Consider the following 16,398-nt stretch of genomic DNA (forward strand, 5'->3'; position numbering starts at 1 on the left):
AATCCTTTGATGCGTGCCACGAGATTAAGTGATTTAAGGCTCTACTGGATTGATCTGTTGTTTTATTGATTGTTTGTGTTGTGTGGTTTTGTGATCAAATCATGCCAGACTCAGTAAAATTATTGTGCTTTATTTTTATCTGAATCAAAATGCCCACAAGTCATTATTTTCTTGTAGAGTAGCAGAGAAAGAAAAAACGAAACCAAATACTGTAAACATTCACATTATTAGTTTTTTTCTTTTTAAATGTATTCTTCAGTAAACTCGGCGAAAAATAACACTTCATATCGTAAACAGAAGAAGAAACAACATTTGTAGGCATCGCTCCAAACCATCGGCTTAGATTGTGTTTTGAGGTTGATCTGCTTGGTGTATCCATCAGCTCAAATTGCACACAGTAAGTTAAAGTTATTCTAAGACAAGTAGAAGTGCCACCGCGAAGAACACGGGTCGGCGAGAAGTTCCGATCAAACAGCCCTATCCATTGATCTCGTTTGTCTTTAGCAAATAAAGACATGTTGTCATCACCCGCCGCCATACTGTTTGGTAGCTCTACCAGAATGCACCAGTGTAGTCACGACTAAGGAATCAAGACAAAACGTGATAATTTGGCCAAAGAGAGGGAGAATTACCAGTAACCTGGCCTCATGCTCCAGTTACCACTCTTATGGCAAAGAGTGAAAACAACTTGTTGCCCATGAGAAAGATGTCATAAAATTGAATGTCAAGGCACTTCCCCGTGTGAGGATCTTGTCTTTGAGTGACATGTTTGTGAGGCAACAAAGTAATTCAACTAAAAACTATCAGAATACATTAACGTATTTTATACTTGGCAACTCCAATTTCAGTCAATGGAAATGCCCTTCGTTAAACGTATCCACACAGTTTACATGGTAGCTTTGGTGTCGCTGCTGACCTGGCGGACCCCAGCGTCACTTCCATATTGCAGGTGAGGTTAATAAAGTCTAAATCCTGCAGGGTGAAACACTGATGACTCCACCAGCTGTCAACAAATGTCAAACTTACACTTTAATGTGTAAGTTTCCCCACATAGTTATTATATATGTATTTAGGTTCTAGCTATTGGTCAAATTGAGTAAGTTGATATAATTCCAGTTCATAAAAACGTCAGATAAACGTCATTTTTTATTTAATTTACCAGTTGAAAGAAATGTAGAATTAAAGCAGATATTTTTTGGAAATACCTTACTCGATTTTGTTAGATTAGAAAATAAATACCACTCTCAGGTCTATGATACATTTGAAGCGACAGCTAGCAGCTGGTTAGCGCTCCATTTAAACCCAAAACTTTTGTTTTTCCTCTCTTATATATCTTCGCTAAATATAGAACTATAACTAGAGGCTCTTCGCCTAGCTTAGCACAAAGACTGGCTTCCCAGAAATTATTAGAAAATTAAAGAGCCATAAAATAAACCCTAATTTCTACATTTTTACAAGGGTGACCGAACGTTATTGTTGATTCCACGATAGAATTTAAATACAATTTGAACGTGTTGGTTTTGTTGTCTTGGCAATGGATATCAATACAGAAAAAATACTTTATCTGGTAAATAGAATGACTTCGGTGTGTATGTCACAATGGCAAAACTATATGAAAGGTCTGCATTGAGTAACACTTGAATAAAAAAATCTTAAATAGGCAATTTTCTGTGATTAAGACTGAGTATAGAAAGTAAAAATAACCTTCCATAATTGATTTGTGTTTCTTATGGAAACAAATTGCACCATCGTCACTTTCTGTAACTTCACTGATAACCACACTTTTTCATTCCCACGCAGTTTTTACACGAACTGGAGTTGCCAAGTCGCTTTCACAGGTATTGAAGTGTAAGGTTAGAGAACAAAACAGGGTCAAACCAAGGTCAAATCATCCAGTACCCCACAAAGCTGCCTGCAAGAAGAGCTAACACGTAGCCTTTGACTTGAGCTTTGATTTTCATACGCAGTGAATAGAACCAGGTGTTTCTACATAAAATACCCACAATTCCATTTTTACTATTTACAAACTCATAAATATATTTATATATATATATATATAGTTATATATATATATATATAGTTTTATATATATATATATATATAGTCTACAGCAGGAATTATTTCCCCCCCCAAAAAAACAATCATACAAAAAAGAACAGACCATAAAAAACTCTGAACACAAATAAAATAGATTATTTCTATCAAAAGAAATAAAAAATAAAACAGAAACCAAATGTTTTCATATTCCTTTGGAGTGTTTTGCTATGTTGATCTGTAAGCAGTACTTATGATGTCGAGCCCTCGGGAGTTTTAAGACCTGAGTGTCTTCGGTCAGGTGCAGATCACAATAGCGCTGAAATCCCTGGGAGGGGCCAGGCCCGAGGCCAGGTTCATGTAATCCTACACTGAACATACAAAGAAAATGTTTTAAAAAGGGAATAATGGTTGAGGGGGTGGGGGGAGGGGAGGAGGGGGGTGGTGGTTGGGGGGGTGGGGGGTTTAAATACAGTTAAAATATGACAGGTCATCACCACCCTAGGGTTCGGGGGACTGCTCTGACACAGTGTTGAGCAGGTTTTTGTAGGCTTGGGAGTTCATGTAGCGGGGATATGAGTCTCTTTGCATTAGTGTGAAGATCTGCAGCTGGGCGTCTTCGAACGTCTGCAGGTTGGGTTCCTGCATGTTCCTGTTGATCGACTCACGCACGCGGGAGTCGAGGCTCACCTGGGAGTCAAGAACAGGGGTTGGAATTCGGAGGAACAGCAAGTGCACATTCTCAATGACAAGCGGTCTATAAAGGAAAAAAGTTGACCTTTTGAGAAATACGCTTATTTTCTTCGTAAGAGTTTGACGATAACATGTCTACCACTCTAATGTTTGAAGCAACTATGAGTCAGTCGGTTAGCTTAGCTTAGCAAAGAAACAGGAAATGGAGTTCACAGCTAGCCTGGCTCTTTCTATAGAGAACAAAATCCACCTACCAGCATCTCTAAATATCTTTAATTAACAACTTAATTGGTTTTATCCATTTAAAAACCAAAGTGTAAAAAATCTTTATGTGCTCTTTCTTGGCTACGACATGTAACGTTCAGCGGTCTCCACTCAACCAGAAACAGACCAATGTATACTTTGCATAGCAGAGCATATCATTTGTTTTTTGAACAGAGTAAACAAACACGCTTATGAGATATTAGAAATTGAGCTTTAGAAGTGCTGGTTGGTGGATTGTTGTTACTTTTGGACATGACCGGACGAGCTGTTTCCCTCTGTTTCCAGTCTTTTTGCTAAGCTAAGGAAACCGACTGTGTACTCACCGTATACAGACATGATCGTGATCTCAATAGAGACAGAGCAAAACGCTTGTAGAAAGCTAAAAACATAATATTTCAATATGTCAAAGGTCGACCAGGTGACGGAATCGGACAACTTGACTGTTAGCTATTTGTTAGCACGTTATTGTCGTTAGCTAAGGCACGCTCAAACATATATTGCTTTCGGATATATAATGATAAACATTTCACTATAAATCATTTTGAATGCTGTCAAAGTAATTTAGCGTAACTTACAGAAATATATTAAGCCTTAAACTGACATTTGGATGAATTACTTGCTGCAGATTGGGTTTAAGGATCTCCTCAACTTCTTCTGCTGATGCCTCACGTCTTTTTGTCTGTAGCCTCAGTTTTTCATTGTTATAACAATGTAGTTCTGGGTTCTTTACTCGGTTGGCAGTGCACCACAGAGCATCTTAGAGGCAATCGTTCTGTTGTTTGCAAGCAGATGAAAGTCACAAAGAATCACCTTCACACAAGACTACTTTACTTAATTGCGCTCTGTCTCTATCTTGAAAATATTCCCAACATGTCAAACTATTCCTTTAAAGGCAGGGGAAATGAGGACATTGAAGAATGATGAGCATTTGTCACATATCAGGAAGTTTCACCCTTGGGATCAACACATTTTTTCATAACAGTGAAATCAAGAGCTGTCAGACCTCTTTGGGCGAGAGGATGGAGATGTAGTCCTCGTAGATGACACGAGCCCTGTCCTCGACCGGAGTCTTATTGGCGTCTTTACTGAACTCCTCGCAGGCCAACCAGAAGAGCATGTTCTCCTCGCTGAACTCGGTGCGAAGAAATTGCCGGAAGGAGTTCCTCCCCGCTGGGCAACCCATTAGCTTGTCAAACGACTGCCCCCACGAGCACACCTCCTCCAGCGTGGGCTTCGGGCTGCAGAGAGCGTGGACAACATGGCGGTGAGCGATTTCAAACATTTATTTCCTCGAATATGCTCCGTAGATTTGGGAATTTTTGCGCAGTGAAATGAACTGACCAGTCTTCACAGTCTGCGGTCCCTTCATGGGCGTCATGAGAAGCCTTTCGGTTCCTTTCATCCCGGTCTTCATTCCTTGAGTGAGAAAGACAGATGATGAAGTGAAGTGAATACATTATTCATATGATATGATGCCATCTTACTGTACATTCTTATCATTTACATTCCAGTGGAACAAACGTTTACGAGCAAATGAAGCCGCCACGAGTTGATTGGCGGGAAATTAATTGGCAACTGATTTTATAATCGATAAATGCTCTCAGTCATTTTTTAAGCATCCATATTAAAACGCTGCTGGGTTCACATCCTCAAATCAAAATATTTGATATTTAATCAAACATCTTGGGGTTTTTGACTGTTAAGGGCATCGTCTTTGGTCTGGGAAATTGCAATACACAACATTTCAAGAATTGAAGAATTGATAAATCAAATAAATATGTAGATGATCTATACATATACACATTTATAGAACACTTGTGCTGTATATAATAGTTATAAGTCTGCACATATGTGTTGAGCTTATTATCTTTGTTTCGCTGTTTGTCTGTACCTGTGCTACCTTGTAACTGTGTCTGATTTGATTTGATTTCATCCACACTCATTTTACTGAACTGCACATATTCCAGGATCTCCCCTTTCTCACGATGTCAGCAGATAACTGTCGTTTACATAAGGCTGCAGCAGCATGAGCGTCTACACATCACATGCAGAAATACCAAGAACAAAAGACACACGACAGCTCCGGCTGTGCTGTTCTGTGTGCAGTGATGTCGGCCATGCTGCGCCACACCGAGCAACTTCTCGGGTGGGGAAGACGTACCAGGAACAGCTACAGCAGCAGCACCAGCAGAAGCAACATGCATTTGAGCCCCGTGGGTTGGCCTGGCCCGGCTGGCCCGGCTGGCCCGGCTGGCCCGGCTGGCCCTGCTGGCCCTGCTGGGCCGGTGCAGTTCCCCCCGCTGCCGACTCCTGCTGCACCGACATCTGCCTCTTTCGCATCTCCATCCGCTCTGTTCCCATGGGCTACAAACAGAGGAGAGGCACTGAGTTTAGTATTTTAGATGTCAGGAATTGTATTGAACTGATATCATATATTGTGGTCAGAAACGGTCTCGACCTGCAATGTAACATAAAAACCAGTGTCAGTGCAATACAGATGGTGGGGCCAGCACTATGAGACCCAAGTCCAGTGTGACATCCATTTTATCACATCAATTAGATTGATTTCATTCACTCATCAGTTGCCACCTGTAGTATGTGTTACTGTATGAATGCTGCTGGTGCTCTCTGGCAGGAGCATGTGCTGGCATGCCCAGAGTTTTGAATGCCGTCTGATCTATTCAGGGGGAAGTTGATTTGGCACCGATACACATGTCAGCCCCTGAAACTGACTGCATGTGCCCTTATACCCTCCAATTGCATGGGTAAAAGGGATGGATTGTTGACAATGTTCAGTGTTCATAATCCAATAGTGTCAAAGCAGTGCATTCAAAGATCTGCAATGCTCACTGGGCTGGAGCGATGAATTAAATACACGTGAAAATAATGCAAATGTGTTTTTAGATTCTTACTTGTCAGCTGTCACTTTGCCATGCACCCTGAGGCTACACTCATCATGTCCATGGGAAATTACTGTGCTAAAATCTAAAAATGGTGTATAGCTGTGACTATAGCTTTTTCAACCTAATCTCTTCGAATGTGTCGGCCTATAGATACAGACCGGTTATTCTCACAGAATGACTTCTTGTCTGGTTTTAACGAATGTGTCATCATCACCAGGTCAGACGCTGCCAAATCCTGTCAGAACATTTATGTAACAAAGCTGTCTCTTCCAACACACGGCATCATCCAGCTACTACCTGACACAAGAAACGATGCTTTAAAAAAAATAAAAAAATAAAAAAAATGTCAGGAGATTCGGTACATAGGAGGGGGGGGGGGGGCGAAGGCGCAGCTTGCAAATCTATAACCGCAGCATCGCTCTATCACAGCCTTTCAGTGCATACAATACCATTTGGCCATTTCTAAAATGGATCCGCGCGCGCGGTTCCACTCAGATTCAGAGCAGGCTTCTGCTGCATAGTTCGTGCATTTTTTTGTTGCCAAATGGCGTATTTTACGCGTTATAGGTGTCGGGTACTTCAAAAGCGGACACATTTGCAATATACGCTTTGGCTTGATTATAGACGATGAAATGGGGGGGGGGTGGGAGGGGGGGGGGGTCGTATCCATTCAGAGGGATCCAAAAATCATGATAACACCAAATAAAACCGCTATTCTCATATCTTACCGTAGCAGAAATGTGAACGACGCTGGGATGTAATGGTTCCTGAGCGATTTTATCAGCGGAAACCATTGCAATAGCAACTCGCGCAACACATCAATGGAAAGTGCCACCACGAAGAAGAACCGTAGAGCTTCTGCGCCCTGGACAACCACCAAAAAGACACTGCCTAGATCTGTTAAAAGCCCACTGTACAGCAAGATAGTGACATTTAAAATACCGGGAAACTGCCTTAAATACTCCGCGTGCGAAATGTCCGTGCAATGATACATCGGTTTGCCACCAGTACTTACAATTTCACCATGTATGCACAGCGAGAAGAGGTAATTCTTTGCCTTGATTACATCCGATGGCACATAAGGCTTTTTCCCCCGACCGGCTGCTTCAAGTCAGTACGCATGCGTCTTCTCTCCAGCTCATAGTAGCCCAGTCAAGAGCGTATAAACCCCGACAGTGTGGCACTGTTTTTTTAACAGTACAGGTCCTTTACCCTGCCTTGGATGGACTCTAGGAACGAGCTATGCGAGACATTATGTCAGTTTACAGTAAAGCAAATGGACAAACGTGAAGCTTTACAAACTAACTCACCAGTCCAACAAACACCCATAAACTTCCCTTGAGCTTTTTATTTTTTTATTGTATTTACAAAAGCCCAAATATCCAGAAATGTAACCCCCTATCCCCCCCCCCCCCCCCCAATCCCACCAAAGGACTTCATTTCGTTGGCACATGCGCCTGTGAGCCTTCGCCTGAAGTCGCTGTCTATGGTTCTGAAACAGTCAGCAGCTGATGGACTGCAGCATTTCTTTTTTAAATAAACCTCCCTGAAGGATAGCATGACTTTAACAGCCAATGTTACATCCTTTGGGGAAAGTTTATGCTTATATTTCTACTGTGAGCTGCGTGCTTACACATAGCTGATCTATGCAATCGAGTGCACCACACTGTTTGTAGTTCTATATCATTTTGTAAACACTGTGTGACTTTTAATCCCCTCGTCACATACACTCTCATACTGCATAATCACACCCACACTCATACACACAACCTTTCCGTCAATGCATACACAGACTTGCACACTACACACACATACATACGCATGTCTGCATTTACATGCGTTTTTGTTGTGTTGTTTTTATCCTGCATCTGTGTAGTATCTATATAGATTCGATTTTTTTTTAGATTAGATATTCCTTTATTAGTCCCACAGTGGGGAAATTTCAGGATCACAGCAGCGGGTGCACATTAGAGAATGAATAAAAGATCAAAATAAAAAAAGTTGTTTTAACCTGAATTTAATAGACTACTCAAGGATGGCAGCTGCAGTTTAGAAGTTAATAGACATTAGGTTGCATTGCTTCTTATATGCAACGCTGTTTATCCGTGCTGTCCCTGTTAAAGGGACAGGTTGCCATTGCTCCTGGCAAGAGGTGCATTGCATTTAAGCATTCCGTCCTTTAGTCTAAAGCTCCTCTGTGCCTGTAATCTACAGCAGAGGTCTGATGTAGAAGACAACACTGCCATCTGAAGGTAGCTCGAACTGCAGCACTAACATGATGTTCTCCATGCGCACTGACTGAGTCATAGATTCTCGACGGTCGTATGAATTAATGAAAGGCACGGCAATGTTTGCATGGTAGGATCTCTTTGATAAGGATCCCTAATATTTGACTTGCTTGTGTGAGTATTTACTATTTGACGTGTAATCATGCTGGAGATCGTGGGATGTAGATTTGTTTTTCGCACATATCTTTCAATGCAAGACGCCTTTATTAATGTAGAGGTGCACATCAGGTTTTTCTTTGTACAAACACCAGATGGCACTCTGCGTATTCTGCAAATATGTAGTACAACATACAGCATTTGATCTAATGATCTGTTTCATTTACACCAATATATCTGTGCTGCCTGGGTCAGATTTGGTTGTTAAGATTCTCTTTGCCATGGAAATGAATGTCACCCACTCCACATTGTAATGGGAAGTGCTGCAAAATGTGAGCGCCTGAAATACAAAACTGAGAGAACTGTTCTTACAGTGTTCACACAGACCTGGTGCTGCTCCACGATACAGCCTATTGGAACATTTACGGATTAGGCATTCATCTGTGTTGTTATGTTATCCCAAAAAAAGGGAAAGAAGGGATTTCTTTCCTGTCCAGATTCATTACTGTGCTGAACTGGGGCATGCCCTTAGCATCCACACATCTTTGTTACCCTCCAGAGATATGAACATGTGACTTTCTCCACAACACTTCATTTAACACCTTCCCCTGTGCTCATATTATGTAACACAGACCCACAAATAGCCATGAGAGATTGATATATACACACACACACACACACACACATACACACGCGGACGCACAAGCAACAAAAGACTTTACACTGCGGTGATTTTGACGAACACACAGACTTTTCCCTCTGAGAGCACAATGCCAATTGGAGGAGGCAGTCTGAATACACAAGGTCACACGGAGGAGTGGGCAACAAAACTGGGGGACGAGGATGAATACAATCTTTTCAGCAAGTGATTAAGATGATTCAAAGCATTGCGGAGCTTTGAGGAAAGTATAATTTACTGTAGATTTGATCACCGGAGCTCAATATGCGCCGGAGATGAACACCTCAAGGGATCATGCACGGCATCTGTGAGCATTTTGAAGGTGAAGATATGTCTTGTGATCCCTGCGACAAAGAGGGCACCCACCCTGCATTTGATTTTTCAACTTCTGTTTTTCTAATGAATTTCCCCCAGGTGTGTTCATCAAGTGGTTCTTTGCACTGTTAATGGCTCAATTTAAGAAAACACAACCAGTGTCTTCATCCTGGTAACTAAGTTACACAGTCATCTGTTCTTTTGCTTTTTTTTAACTTTAACATCAAATTATCAAACTCTAGGCGATACGTCTCCATACAGACTGTCCAAATTACCACCATCAGTTAGGGGTCAACACAATTCTATTGGCCTCATTTAAACACATTTCAAAGCCTTGCAGGAGAAAACATTGTCGGAGCTTCCTGTGATTCTATCTGACCTTTCTCTTGAAAGTCATCAATATTAATGTCCCAGGAATTGAATGTTATTGTACTGCTATGTGATGTAACATTTTACTTATTGTCCCTCGAGAGAATAGTCCTTTTGCAACCATGAAAGAAAAAAAAGAAATACACAATAAACACAGAGGACAAAACCTGAATGGACAATTAGCTGAGTTCAAAATACCATCCCTGATCTGATATCAACTTGTATCATTTCAATAACATGCGCACACTGACAATACGACGCTCTGCGTAAAATGTGCAGGAGCTCTTGAGACAGTCACCAAGTTGAGAGACACCTCTCTTTGCTCAACTGGCAACAACTCTGAAGGTTAAGAGGCATGATCCTTATCAGGAACGGCAGTTTTCATTTCTGTAATTACCTGGACTCTATAATAACGAATGAAAGGAATCATATAAGTCATGAAATCACCGTTGGGGCATAATTACGGAATCGGATTTAATGGGAATCATTTAATGCAGAGTTGACTTTTATTACCGCTATTAAAAGTTATCTAAAATAACCTCTTAAAAAGCTTGAGCTTGGATAAATGTATATGTATATATATACTGTATATAAATGGTATAACACAATACATGGTATATGCCAAATAGGGCATACTCGTGTGAACTGACTGCATGGCCAATCACATCCCTTTTTGATTGAAAGCTCTGTGTGAATTATTATTAATGGGATAGTGAGGGATATATTGTATATTGTGTATGTGTGGAAAACAGGATTCAGTGTAAGCTCAAGTCGTTGTAGCAGTACAAAGTGTAAACAATAGCATTAACACGGTGGCTTCTACTCTGCGACATTAAACCAGTATTCATAACACCAGAAACCCTCAAACCCTGAGATCAATGGACTGCAGCCATCGTTAGGGTTATTAATAACACATGAGCATTTTCTTACAGGGAACAATTCAAAATGTCCGCAGTGAAAAAGGTCGGTGGCAATGTAACTGGTTTGGGTCTGGGGGGGACAATTGTCCCACAACAATGTTCCTTCTCCTGTTAGCTGTCCATTGTTTATCTATCAAAGAAGTGCTAAACTACTGAAGGGGAGACGCTACAGGTGGATATGGGAAACATTTGTACGAATAAATATCACAATGAAATGCCCAGTTGATTACATACATTCAGGCAATATTCTATTTTGTGTTACACGCTGTCTAAAATGTTGTGTTTAAAAAGGCTAATTAGGCATTAATACTAACCTTTGGGGAATTTTGTAGAAAACTACGTATGAAAATTAACTACGTGTTGTAGAATTAACTCTGAAATGTGTATTTTGTATTTTGTTGTTTTTCTTGCAACAAGTCTAACAGAGACAAAGTGAGAAGAAGTTATGGATGCAAAATATCCCAAAATCTAAACATTGACCGGTATATAACATATTTTTATGGAGATTCCAAAGCAGGAAAAGCATGGGTGGAAATAAAAACATTAGCAATGGCCAGTGGGCCAGCTGCAGAGTCCATGCTGTCTCTCTGGAACAGCTTACTGGGACACTGGGACACTAGGACACTGGGACACTAGGACACTGGGACACTAGGACACTAGGACACTGGGACACTAGGACACTGGGACACTAGGACACTAGGACATGAGACACTGGGACATGAGACACTAGGACACTGGGACACTGGGACAGATGGGACAGATGGGAAGTACTTCCCTAAATAGAAGATTGGCAAGAAGCAAAGGAAGCTGCAGATGATCAGAAAATAGCAATCTAGTTACAATAACAACAACAACAACAATAAACTAGAGTATTAAGGATGCCACCAACTGCAGGTAATTAACAATAAGAAACACATATAATTTGAGAGATATTATTGGGAATGTTTTGCTACTCTGAACCTCACATGTTTATTAACTTACAAATTTGGAGAGAATACTTCAGCGACAGGTATTTGTTATTTATTGCTGCTTTTTACTGCAACAAATAACAAGAAAAATATTGATTTGTGATGTGACAAAACATTTCTGAAATAAAGTAGTTTTACTTGACTGATTGGTGAGTTTCCACTGTATTGACTCCAAAATAATAATAATAATAATAATAATAATAATCAGTAGTGCATTTATGATAATGATGCTCTAATTTAAAAACAGTAATGCTGACACGGGGGGACAACAACAAATAAAATGTGTCCTTACCTCAAGGCACACCATCTCCTGTTCCTCTGGGGCCGAGTCATTGTAGTTCACTGGGTATCCCACACCATGCCGTAAGGCCCGGACCAGTCCCCGGATCCGCTGCCACATCAGGGCCCCTGGTGCGTCTGATCCCCCGCAGAGCAGACCTGGGCCTGATCTCCCACTGCCCCACCTCTCTAGCACATGTCATGCTCCGACCACGAGGCCTCAGTCGCCACATGAGGCTCGAGTCTCTTCGGCATCGCAACAAATCCACACGTCTTGCTCCTTTCCTTTATGTTTTTTCCACGTCTGTTCTGAAGCCCATTGTGTGAGGAAGAGAAAGAGAGAGAGACAGAGAGAGAGACAGAGAGAGAGAGAGAGAGAGAGAGACCGAGAGAGAGGGGAGAAAAGCAACAGTGACCCTGACGAAGAGAAGAGTGTTTACGAAGGAGAGGGCAGAAGGAGATTAGGACAATGTCCCCAGTGGATGCAATCCTGATTCCTCTGTGCTTTACTGCATCTCACCAGCTTAGGCCAAATTAAGCCAGGAGGTCTTAGTGTCTGAGTGAGATGGAAAGAGAGGAAGACTAGTGACAGGCGTGGATTCATTTGTGATTGTATATGCTCCTTGATGAAACCTCCCATGCTATAGAATGGATTAAAACACATTGGTAATTGGACTTTTTGGAGGAAACATATGGTTGCAATGTACATGCAGCACTATTCATATACACTCTGTGGTGCTAATGTGTTTTACTGACGAGCTTCAAACAACTTTACTTGGTTGTGTCGCTCATTACAGAATCACAGGGATAAACACCAATCAAAGCTCTTCACTTTGAGCAATCAAGTGACTTCAAGCTCTCTGTCATCCTCACAAAGGCACCATGTTAAATTCTCCCCTTGCTGATAACACAGTCGATTGTTATTGATTGGCTGGAGTCACATGTGGTTGATATCTCATTTGCTACACTCAAAAAAATAAATTGTTGGTGTTGTAAATTATACTTAATTAATTGGTATATATTCTACATTGTATTAATACGTTTCACTGATTACTAGACTTTATTAAGTAAAAGTTACACATTTTAATCATACAATAAATTAACTCTGCGGGAAGAGTAAATGTTACTCCCCAATTTCTCATACTGTTTACATGTTTTATAATGACTGAACATAAACTGAAAAAGGTAAGTACATTTTAATTAATCTAAACATCTATCGCGTTTGAAACAATCGACGCGCGCAATTCGCATTCAAGGCGGCAACGCGACGAGACGAGACGTTGGACGAGACGTTGGAGGAGCTTCATGCTAGAACAAGTAAGTCGTCTCTACGTTTTTGAAAATATATGGTCCTTGTTACGCGTGTGAGAGAGAAAGACGTTCCAACAGCTGCCGGCTTTATGTCAGTAACGCTCGGTACATTGTTTGAACATACTGAAATAAGACTGAAACATGCTAGCTATGACAGCGCTGTGTTAGCTCATGTTTGCTGTCTGGTTCTCTGTCGGTTTCATTCAGTGGCGGCTGGTGACATTCTTTTTGTTGGGCGGCGCGGTTTAAATAGCACTCGACAATGAGAAGAAACAAGGCTTTGAGTAGAATATTGTAAAAAACAAAGCTTTATTTCAAGAAAACACCGTGCTCAACTGACTCCTGCTCGGTCGGAAGTGCAACTGAAAGCCTCGCCATCGAGACACAACTCATGGAGTAGATGGTGGTGTTCGCCGTACTCTTTCCTTTATTTTTTTAAATATCTTGAACCCAAAATCAACGGTTGGTTGCGCACGCAGGTCCGCTCCACAGGTACACCGCGCTGTTTGGCCCGGCAGGTTTTTGACAAGACGTTTTTGGTGCGGCTGTACACGCACACGCACGTTTGGCCAGCGCCCGTAAAAGGGGACGGGGCTTTCTCTCAGTGATGATGAGTGGCGATATATTATTTGTAGTCACATTTAACTCAAGTGGTTGTTGACAGGGGCTTACTCCTACTCTGTTGCTTCTATGTTCCTCCACACTCCATGCTTCCACAAATGAGTCTTGCTTTCACTGTTTCTGCAGATGTATGCAGTTCATTTTGCATGAACAAGGGGTTCAGTATTGACAACATATTTATTTATTCACAGAACCAAAGCATTGGGATGAAACGAGAAACTATTATCCACAGCCTTATCCTGTACCTTGGTGAGAAAGAGGAGGCGTTATTTGAAGACTGCCTGGTAAGTTTTTTAAATTTATTTATTCATTTTATTGTATCAAAGTTTGTGTAATGTTTAATTAGCTGTTAGTTAATTAATATGTTGATACCATTGTCTAAATTCTTATTGTATGTTATATACAGGTGGACAGTGATGCATCTCAATACATGGTCAGGATCGTGATAGTACGTGGCACCGATGGAGAAGATCGATCCTCCTTGAAGGCAAGGAGATGTTGGCGGGATGCGATTTATTTACTAAAAGACTGGTTTTAAGCATCGTACAAGGGTTATTGGCACGGTGACAATTTTCTCTTGTGAAGGTTTTGTAGGGGATTCCCCCCATGACCTCAAAGTCTTATATTTAGGTAAGATATAATATATGTAATATAAAGCAGGAGGGTTATATCTGAGAGACAATTGGGAGGTCAAGGGTCAGTCTGTGTATTTGTGTGTGTGTCTCTGCCTGTGTGTGTATGTATGTGTCAGTGTGTGTCTGTGTGCGTCTGTCATTCTGTGTGTGTGTGTGTGTCTGTGTGTGAGTATGTGTGTGTCTCTGTGTGTGTGTGTGTACGTATGTGAGTGTCTATGTGTTTCTGTCAGTGTGTGTGTGTGTATGCCTTTTATATTGTATTGTTTGAATAAATATAGACGTTTTATACTACTTCCGCTTAACAGATAAATCTGACATTTATTTTGAAAGGTTCAAAGGAAGCGCACTTTGTTTTAGGTTAAAATGCGAACTTTATGGTGTAGATTACGGACAGATGCGCATTTTATAACAAGTTTAATAGTTGATTTGACCCGTATGGGACTAACTCTGTTAAGGTGGTGATGAGGTGGTGATAGTTTACGAGTTTTAATTAATGTATTGTCACCTAAAGAAAGAAAATAAAGGAGAGTCACCAGCAGTAAATCTTCACGCCAATTCATATGATCCGTTACAACGCTTATTGCTGTCAGAATACGCAGGCGAAACATATAAAATAATAATAAATAAGACTAGAGGACGCTTTTTCCAATTCATAACAGAATTGTAGAAAAGAGAGATAACAAACGGCAAAGATCGTTGATCAGAGACGATTTGTACGTCAAATACAAACGTAATCTGGAGAGAAATACATTTCAGTCAAACGTAACTGCAAATTGAATTTTAGGTCTGGGGGAACGTAATTTTTGTGATGCAGGGTTGCATAAATGTACACAGACTGTAAATGTTCAGCAGCTGTTTCAACATTCATGTTGGTGTTGTGTCAAGTTCGGCACCTGTTCTGTCACTTGATTGCAGATTAAAACAAATGTTTATATATTTGTATTTTATTTTTCTTTATTATCCTAAGTGTGAATTTCTTGACACTGAATTTTTATTTAAGAAAAACAAGAGTTTTTATAAAATTGAATCTTATTTGCTGACAAAATAAATATTTTGAATTGCATTGTGGCTGTGATTTGTGATGTATATAGATTATGGTTATTTACTCTAAAATTAAGTATGTTATACTTAACACTGTCTAGTAGGATTTACTTAATCCTTCAACAGTAAAAGTTACTTAGTTAGTGTTAGTGCGGATTTTATTAAGTAAATCCTAACTTATAAAGTATAATAATATCTACTTAGTTAATTCATAACTCTAAATGATAGATTTTACTTAATAATTTCATATCATTGAAATTTCTGTTTGTGAAAAAGTTAAGTAGACTTTACTTAATTAGCTAAATAAATATTAGTTATGTTTAAGCATAATTAAGTAACAATTACTTAGTATTTTCATGGTTATTTACTCTAAAATTAAGTATGTTATACTTAACACTGTCTAGTAGGATTTACTTAATCCTTCAACAGTAAAAGTTACTTAGTTAGTGTTAGTGCAAATTGTTACGAGGATTTTATTAAGTAAATCCTACAAGTTATTTCTTTGAGTGTAGCCTCATCAGGATGTTGGAGGTTTTTCCTCCTTGTTTTTTTGGGCAAGGCCAGTGAATTATGAAAAAGACAACAAGGGAGTCAAGTATAAACAAAACTTCCACGATGTAATTTACTCTGAACACAATCATTATTTAATATTGGTTTTATAAAGTCAAGCAACGTAACGGTGAAAAATGATATCCAACGCTCAAATTATTAGTTAACTAGAGCCACAGGCACTTGTGTGACCAGGCCTCTTCAGGCTGGACTCCAGTGTTGATATGTTGTTTCTAGGGGGTATAAAAATAAGAAAGAATATCAGACTTACAAATTTAGTGGAAACATATTTATTTCAGCACTGTTAATAAAATATTTTAATAAAAATATGATGTGTATATTATTATTACTATTATTATTATTATTATTATTATTATTATTATTATTATTAGTAGTAGTAGTAGTAGTATAATCCTTAAAGACAAACTGACCA

At 40.0% G+C, this 16,398-nt stretch overlaps 1 protein-coding gene across 1 annotated transcript; it reads right to left on the reverse strand.

Moving 5' to 3' along the window:
- Window positions 1-114: 114 nt before the first annotated feature.
- rgs20 (regulator of G protein signaling 20) lies at window positions 115-12,208 on the reverse strand. Its single transcript, XM_056421880.1, is given in 6 exon segments — window positions 115-2,724; window positions 3,995-4,229; window positions 4,333-4,407; window positions 5,153-5,355; window positions 11,822-11,935; window positions 11,937-12,208. Coding segments are annotated over 6 exon segments (921 nt in total). The 5' UTR covers window positions 12,042-12,208; the 3' UTR covers window positions 115-2,535.
- Between the last annotated feature and the right edge of the window lie 4,190 nt (window positions 12,209-16,398).

This window comes from Pseudoliparis swirei, chromosome 8, assembly GCF_029220125.1.
Source record: "Pseudoliparis swirei isolate HS2019 ecotype Mariana Trench chromosome 8, NWPU_hadal_v1, whole genome shotgun sequence".
NCBI lineage: Eukaryota > Metazoa > Chordata > Actinopteri > Perciformes > Liparidae > Pseudoliparis > Pseudoliparis swirei.